A 9,548-nucleotide genomic window follows, 5' to 3' on the forward strand; every position below is an offset into this window, starting at 1 on the left:
GAGATATAAACACCATATGCAGGTGATAATGGAATATTGCTACATAAATATGGGAAATTGACGATAGAGAAGTTGAAATCATCCCATTTGTCACAAAATAGAGTTGCAAGTTTGCCGTTAATATCTACTTTCAATAAAATATCTAAGTAAGAAGCAGAAGAGCAGGTGTCTTTTATGTGGAGTTGACTGGGATATATCGAATCGACATATGAATGAAAATCATTATTGTTAATACATAAAACGTCGTCGATATATCTAAATGTCGAATGGAAGGCTACAGCAAGAGATTTTGTTTTATCACGTAGAAGTGTTTGAATAACTCCTGCTTCATAAGAATATAAAAACAGGTCAGCTAACAAAGAAACACAATTCGTGCCGATGGGAATTCCAATAGACTGTTGGAAGACATGATCATCATAGACCACGAAGATGTTTTCAATGAAGAACTCATAATTTTTATTTCAACTTATAGAGTACCTGTGAGTGGAATTAGAGTGGTGTTTAACAAGGTAACTTTTTGGATGACTGATTACTAGCTATTAATATTTCCCTGTTCTATTTTTATTGCAGAAGCAACTGTCTATGGTGTAAAAAAGTGTAGTCTTTAATTTATCTTGAGGAATGGTCGTGTAAAGTGTTGGAAAGTCATACGTTTTGATGTTGTTGCTTTGAGAAAAGTATTGCGATTTCAATTTTACCAAACGTTCTTTAGAATCCATATTTGATTTACACCACTTCTGGCATATGTAGTCGCACAGTGCGTTTGTAGTTTCTCCTTAACAGCTGTTGATATTTTTGTGATGAACAAAGATAGAGACTTGGTAGAACACTTATTGAATCCAGCAATTTATCTTTGTAAGGGTTTTATGAAGTTTAGGAATCCAGTATAGGTACGGTAACTCATATTCATCCGACCTATTGACTGGGATGTTAAATGTGTCTAAACCTGAAGCATGGTTTTGATGAATTTCGTCTTTTGGAAGGGCAGTTGGAGTATAAGTACGATTACTAAAAGTGGAATTAATGCCAAGTTCGTTTAAAATACAGTTGTAATAATGAACCTTACAAAGACAATGTTCTTACAAGCTTTGTTAGCTGGAACTAAAATATATTCCTCATGTAACTTACACGTATCTAATTCTTTTATCGCTTCTGGTTTACTGAACACAGAAGGATAGATGGTTGATCACTGTTCGTTATCGTCACCTTTCATGGTACGTACTTTTGTTTTAATATGTCTAATGCGGGATTTTGATATTCCTCTTATATTTTGTAATCCATTCTGACAATGTATCAAGTTATTTATTATATTTAGCCCATCACCTGGCATAATCTTCGACAGAATTCATAATAGAGATGAAGTTCTGTCGCCAATTAAAAGACCGAGGCTCTCTGTATTTAGGACCTCTTAGAATAAGTCATTTGAGGTCCTCATTTTTAACTATATCAACATCACCAGTAATAACATGTCCAGCTGGACTCTAGTTGAAAGAAGACGAAGAACGAGAACACGTAGGTGGATTAAGTATAAGATTGTCTATATCTAGGCACTGCAAAGTTTGTTTATAATTAAAACGTTTGAATGCAATAGTAGAAGTATATTTGTAGGAAATACTGGGTGTAGACTTGAACTTGAAATAAGTTGGAATAACACTTCATGTGAAATACATTAAACACATGGAAACTTTCCCGATGTTGTTTGAGAACTTGATCATTCAATTTTAAGATTACATGACCGTGGACTATTTAAAGATAAGAATAACTAATAATCTAGAATTTAAAATTATATATGAGAGCAAACAGGATAAATATTTACAGAAAGTCAGGAACACACACGACGGTAATGGAGTCAAAATATTGTGAGAACTTGAATATTCCGTTACCTTTAAGATTATTTACTTTTTAGTAGTTTTGAGGTTTGCATTACTTTACTCTAGAAAAATTATATTCTATTAACAGATTAAGAATTACTGAAAAATTTGACAACTTTTGAACATTATGAGAACTATTTGCAAATGTATGAACATGAGAAATATTTTAATGGTTAAAATAGATGGAAAGGAGACGGTACACTAAGGGTCAATTTTGGCCTCTTTTCAGAAGTTGGTAATTATATGCCCTAATACTATATAAGGTGTGTACTTTCTTTATATAGTAACGGTATCCGTGTATTACAGTGTACGTATATTTTTGTGATATGAAGTAGCAAAGTTGGCATGTTTTGCGAGTGCAGGATTTAACGTTGCGTCTTTGATCTGTGTCTGATGGCGTTTTCTCAATTCGTATACAGAAAAAAATAGTTCAATATACCTTGTTAATTAAAATGTTTTGGATAATTTGTAAAGTTATTGACACACACAAAATTCTTTTCAATAACATTATAGAAATATCATAATCAAACACTATTTACAATTAACGTGTATTTGAATGACTTCGATAGTTAAAAGTGTGTCATCTTCTACTTTATTTTTCTTGATTTTACTAGGCCAAATTCATATGCTAAGCGTACCTTCTCCTTATTTGAACATACATGTATGAGATCTTTTGAGTTCTTTATTGGGATTAGATTACTGAAATGTCATATGACTGAGAAATTGGCACACTGTTTTTCCCTATAATAGCTCTAAAACTTCATTGTTATTTCGGATTTCAAACATTTCGGTTGAGCATCACTGAAGAGGCATTATTTGTCGAAATGCGCATCTGGTGCATCAAAATTGGTACCGTATAAGTTTTACATTATGACCCCTGGGTCGAGGCCTCTGCTGGTGGACTGTTAGTCCCCGAGGGTCTCTACAGCCCAGTAGCTAAGTACTTCGTTACTAGCATGAAAATACGGATGTATATTTAATTACTGTTATAAAATTTAGAAATCCATTTCAAAATTAAGGATTATGTCCCTCACGCATAGCTCTTATCCTTAGACGAATTTGACTCCACTTTTTTGGCACACTGTTTTTCCCTATAATAGCTCTAAAACTTCATTGTTATTTCGGATTTCAAACATTTCGGTTGAGCATCACTGAAGAGACATTATTTGTCGAAATGCGCATCTGGTGCATCAAAATTGGTACCGTATAAGTTTTACAATTACAAGAATATTTGAGATAAGTTGAATTTTTTAAAAACAGGAACAAAGACGACTAAGACACTCTAGCTGAGTCAAGATATCTTCTGAAAACTCGAGAATTCCATTAATGACTTTTCAAGGTGTAAGATTTTATGATTCAAAATTTTACTACTTCAGCAATAAGAATATATGAAAATTTTTTGTTGTTTACTATTAATCAAAATTTGAGAACTATTTCAAACATATGAGACATATTTGAGACATCAGTTGAGAACGTAACAACAATTCACTTTGGAATAACATGACAGAGTGTGAGAACAATCTGAAGATTAAAAATTCACGTAAGAATGTTTTGAACCCATGATAAATAACTCATTTGAAATAGCTTTTGAAAAACAGTATATAGGCCTAAATGTGATATTCTTTTTTCCATTCCATACATATCGGTATACAGTAAAATCCTGCTTATCAGGTAATTAGATCTTGAAACAAAAAGATTTTTATCTTGACTTGTTAATATTTAAGTTTTGAAAGCCACAGCATGCTAAAATCACATGGGTGTTTCAAAACGGAAAGGCCATAGACTCTAATGCCATTCTCCATTTTATATTCTCAAAGTTCTGAAAATTCCCTATAAGCTCAAGAGGAACACAGTGCATCTACTTTTTGAACTTCGCAGGTAATTATTATTAAATGGATTTTGATGCATATCTTGGACACTTTTGAGCCTATGATAATCAAAAGTTGTCAGTTGATGGATCATGGGACCTTGAACTGCGTCATGTGAAAAGTATGTCACCATGACCTACTTTCTGAATTTTCTGGCTAATCATTTATGAATACATTTTAGGTTGTTATTTCAGATACCGAGAGGTTTAGAATCATCAAACCTTGTAAGTTGATGCGTCTAGAGGCCTCAAAACATATTTATTAAAAAACGTAGGTCACAGTGATCTACTTTTTGAATTTTGCAGACATTAAAATTTCACATTTTCAAATTTAGATGCATATTTTGGACACTATGAAAGCTAGGATCATCAAACTTTGTCAGTTGATTCATCTTGAGTCTTCATACTTTGTTGACCAAAAAGCCTCCGAGTATTTGACTAAGCTATCCGAGTAAAGTTGACATCCCTAATGCCCAGTTTTTTGTAACTAAGAGAAAAGTATATCAAGAATTACTATCCCCCAAAGACCAAGTGTCTTCAAGTTGATACGGTTATGTAGTACAAATACCAAAGAATTAACTAACTGAGGCAAACATTTGTTGGTTTTTTTGTAGAAAATAAATTACGATTACAATTTTCACGAAATCAATGATATGTGATGTTCTTACACCGGGTATACTATTGTACTATATATCTATACTTTGTATATGTAATGTCTGAAATGTTACATCTCACGGAATGTAGGAACTAAACTATAAATCACATTTGGAGTTTGCATAAAATTCATTAATCGTAGATGGTAATGACAATCAGGTCATATGTAGAATTGGATTTTAAACCTAACTTCACAAACTCCAGACATATACATGTAGGTTGGTTATTTATAAGTCAGACAGACTTTGTCACCAGGTAAAAGGATATAAAAATAACATTAGGTAGAAGAGATTGGTTGATTAGTAAGCGGTTCGTTTAAGATCAAAGTATAACAATCCTTCATATTCATAGGGCTGAACTACTTCTGATTCAATCTTCCGCGTTCCATCCCTACCACTTAAATGACACCATTAGATACGCACTTCCGGTGTCTTTAGAGGTATATATATAAACTATATATATATACATGTAGGGTTTCAGTGTTGACAGATCAGTTATCAAGCAGCTGATTGTTTGTGTTATTTGAAAAAGCAACTCTTTGTTGAGTAAAGAGATGCAATAGAAAATACTATCAAATAAACGGGATGATAAACGAAACCAAACAAAATTCATCATTCAGCGGACTGAATAACACCGGAGACGAAACATATTACTACGGTTCTGACGGGGACGATGGGACCGGGAACTATTACCAACCTCTGGAATACTACTCGGAATTTTACGCTCAAAAATACGAGTATGTTGAAGACTGGGAAATTCCGATACGAGGCTATGTAACATTTTTCGTAGCCCTTGTTACTATACTAACAAACATTTTGCTGATCTCAGTTTTCATCTTCCGAAGTTCCCGTTCTCCTACCACTGTTGTTCTGACGTCCCTGGCGATTTCGGATTCCATCATATGTATGACACGGCTACCGGAGGCAATCTATTTCAATATGGCTAAAAACTACCAGAATCTCTACGTCACATATCGATGGTGCAAAGCGAGTCATGTATTGTATATTATTTACCAGATTTTTAGAATGACATCGAATTGGTGTACTGCTCTTCTTGGCACACAGCGTCTGCTGGCTGTAGCATTGCCTTTCAAATACAACAGAATATGCAGCAACCGGGCAACAATTATAGAAATTGCTGTGATTGTTACTGTTTCGTTCCTGCTTAATCTCTATGAAGCCTTTGGTATCTACATTGCCGAGCTTCCAATCTATACGAACTACTATTACAATGAATCGCTGCCGTCCAGTTGCGTTAGACATGTGTCACGTGGTTTAATCAATGCATTTGGCGATTCTAAAAAGTCAAACTTGATATTCTATATATTTTCTGGACTACTTTATCGCGTACTTCCAGTTGCCGTTCTCCTGTTCACGACCGTGATGTTGTTGTACTTTCTGTATACGCGACAGAAAATAGGACCTGTTGCAACGCAGAAAAAAGCACAAATACAGAGAATCACCGCTCTGATTTGCATTATTCTGGTGATTTTTCTAATCGCTGAGATCCAGGACGGCATAGCATATTTCATATATGCAGATGAGCTTTCTCGCGACGTAAAAAGAGGAATATTATCTAAGGAAGACGATATTAAATGGGACACTATTTCTTCTCTCTTGTCCTTATTGAGTTATGCGTGCAACTTCTGGATATTTTTCTTCATGAGTCAGCAGTTTCGCTCGGCGCTTTTGGATGTGTTTCGGTCTGGACTCCGGAAAGCCAACATCTATTTAGTTTTGGAAGCCTCTGAGGATAAAAGTGACTCCAACGCACGAAGCACTAGTGTCACGAGTAGAAACGATAGAAATACGGTGGTTTAATTATTCTAGAAATCTTTTACAACATTCATCACAGTGAATTGTACTTGTGCAATGATAAAGCCTTCAAGTTGATTGATTGTCCTTAACGTTACGATATTGCTTACTCCAATAACAGAATTAAACTTATTTTACAATTTGTTCAAGAGAAGATGTATTACATGGTTATCAAAGCACACCCTAAGGAAATAGATTTTCAAATATGAATTCTACCACGAGCTACATGTAATACATATTTAAACAAACATGGCGATGCACATATGCAGATATAGTATACCCTACTCTTTCACCTTAAACATTTTTTGTCAGCAAAAACAAGTAAGCCTAGCCCGTGTCGGAAACTGCTATAACGTCACAGTGACGGAATACGGAACGTTCTGGATGTGTCGGAATGACTGATTTGATGACGTGTATACACCGCGGTCACGTAAAGTAAGCAATTGTAGGGCAATGTTGACATCGATACAAATGGTGTTTCGCTAGTAGACGGTCCGTAAAGAGCTATGCGCAGTCCCACGATGACGATCCAAGTCACTATTGGTGCTTAGTGCCTGGGTGTAAATTAGATAGAAAGAAAAAGGCGCATTTAGACGTATCTCGAAAGTCCCGTATTCGTGGCTATATTGGTAAACGATCGGCTGTATATTTCTGAGAATCACGGAAACTTATAAATAGATTTTACACGTAACCCATTGGTTAATGTTTTCGGAATATGCTTGTAATGGTGATCAATACATGTAGCTGTAGCCATTTCTAAGAGTAATCTGAGTTGAAACTGACGTGGAATGTCACTTGAGGGTAATGCTATTTTTTTTTTTAATATTGGATGATAGAAAACTTCATAAAAATGTCTGAGGAGGAAACAATAGAACATCTTTTGAGGGAATGTGATTGCTTACAACTATATTTTAGTAGAATTTGAATACCTTTTGGAATTCCAATATTAGCAATCACAAAGAAATCCTTTATTTTAGCTTGTATTGAAAACAATAGTGATATACAAAACACTATCATTTTATGGCTGAAGTGTTATGTTTATACTGTAAAGTGCACCAAGAAACCTTTATACTTATCTATGGCTTGAGTGAATTCATGTGCTATATGTGTACAAAAACAATAAAATTTAAAAAAAAAAAAAAACATGTCGATTTCTGTATACAGTGTATCAATACCTGTTGACAAATCATGTTCCGTATTGTTTGTTTATTGATTTACTTTTCTTACTCACATAGACGAGGGCGTATAAACAATTCTCTAAACTCTTCAGAAGGTGTACAAAGTCTATCTCTAAAATTCTTCACCCTGGAAGTCTCCTAATCCTAAATAACATTACTGGTAACCAATTTGGATCCACTGACGATAGCGGATCAAAAACATCTGAATTTGAGTCGATTCTGATCATGAAAACATAGAAAGCTCAGGCAGGTTTGATCAGCATTGGCGGGATCCGAGCAGCTCAGTAGGTACATGGTAAAGTGTCTGCCAAGTTCAAACCCTGATTTTGTTAGTTGTGTTGTCTTCTTGTATTAATCCCATGGGGATCCGGTTTACAATAGGTCCTCAGTTCCCCTTGCTTGTCGTAGGAGGCGACTAAATGGGGCGGTCCTTCGGATGAGACTACAAAAACAGAGGTCCCGTGTCACAACATGTGTGGCGCGATCAAGTCCGTCCCTGCTCAAAGGCCGTAAGTGCCGAGCGTAGGCCTAATCAGTAGCAGTATCAATATTGTTTACATGTTTGGTTGTCAACAAAAATATTGGTTTCCAAGGAGAAATGACCTAATAATAAATAATTGAGTTTCAAAAACTTCAAATTCCAATACTCGGTAAACTACGGAAGCCTATAAGGGTCAAGTTAATAAAAATTATATGTCGAATAAACGACATAATATGTTGAATAAACGACATAACTATGTTGAATAAACGACTTAATATGTCGAATAAACGACATAACTTTGTCGAATAAACGACTTAAAAAGATTGAATATCTATAATAAAAAATGTTTATTACTTTTTTCTTCCTGAAATAAATGTGTCCTTATCCGTCTAACTTTTGCTCAGTGTGTTAGTCAATAAAAGGAAACTACCACTTCATTTGTCTATTGCACTATCTTTTAAGGAAAGTCCGTGCTTTTACGTATCCGGTTTTAAATTTTAAACACCGACTAGAAAGTTCCAGTTATAACTTCTTTGTCTGATGTTTGTAGTTTACGAGAACTGTACGAGTCAAATTTAGCATTCAAATGTGAATCTTAGATATATTTACCATAAATTATTATAGTATCAAGTCCTCACTAGCTCCAATGGTACAAAGCAATGTAATATCTACATTGATCTCTAAAAGGCTCATAGCTTGCAATCTAAGCCTGAACAAGTTAAAAATCATACATAGGCGTGACCCTCACAGTGGAATTCAAACTGTTTTTAGTGAGTTTGTGTTTGGTTCAAAGAAACCCAGAATTATAAATCCTCAGAAAATCATCAGCAAAGTTGTTGAATATTTGAACTCTTCTTCACAAGTACTTTCAAGAAACAAAATTATTTGTACATGAGCTGTAGTTGCTAGAATCTACACATATGTTATATTATAGTTATTTTTTCTATAAGTATGAGATAGCATGTAGGTATTTTTAAGTATGATATGATTGATAGCCAAACAAAAAAGGAATAACACACACACCAAAAAAAAAATGTGAGAAAAAGGAAGGGGAGGGGGTGCGCCCCCCCCCCCATCTCCCTCACTGTGTTCTAATTGTCTGGTAGGACAAAATTTTCAGTATGTTTTACATATATATATATTCTCATATTCTGTTAATCTTGATTTTAAGATTGTATTTGCTGTTACAATTTACTATTTTCAAAGTGTGAAAAGAATAATTGTAAAACTTAAATTCAAAAATGGGGGTTTGCGTATTCAAGAGACCATTTTGCAAAATATCTCTGGTCAACTATGGTAAAATATGTTTTTTTGTTAACCTTAGATATAATTCTAAATATTTTTAAAGAAAAACTAGCATGTAAACAATTTAGATTTTGAGAATTTTTCAAAATTGCGATATTCTGTGATTTTTTTCTGAAGGATGTGAGCAGATTAAACAGCAATTGTGTATGTTTTCAATTGAATATCTTTAAAAATTCTCTCAATAAATGAATAGCTATTGGTTTTTATATATTATAGCTTAATATGATGTGCCTTGGTGCATATTTTTAATAAAACATGAGATCATGCATTCTTGTGTTAAAATTTGGCTTTTGCATTTGGGGGTATATATGCTCTGTAGCACATAGTATAAAAATAAACCTGCAAAGGTATGTCTAATATGGGTTTTTTAGTTAGTTT

The 9,548-nt window shown here is 34.2% G+C and overlaps 1 protein-coding gene across 1 annotated transcript; it reads left to right on the top strand.

The window, feature by feature from the left end:
- Window positions 1–4,884: 4,884 nt before the first annotated feature.
- LOC130054816 (sex peptide receptor-like) lies at window positions 4,885–6,350 on the top strand. The gene has a single exon (XM_056165728.1). The coding sequence runs from the start codon at window positions 4,977–4,979 to the stop codon at window positions 6,210–6,212; it is 1,236 nt and encodes a 411-aa protein (XP_056021703.1). The 5' UTR covers window positions 4,885–4,976; the 3' UTR covers window positions 6,213–6,350.
- The last annotated feature ends 3,198 nt before the right edge of the window (window positions 6,351–9,548 follow it).

Source organism: Ostrea edulis, chromosome 5 (assembly GCF_947568905.1).
Source record: "Ostrea edulis chromosome 5, xbOstEdul1.1, whole genome shotgun sequence".
NCBI lineage: Eukaryota > Metazoa > Mollusca > Bivalvia > Ostreida > Ostreidae > Ostrea > Ostrea edulis.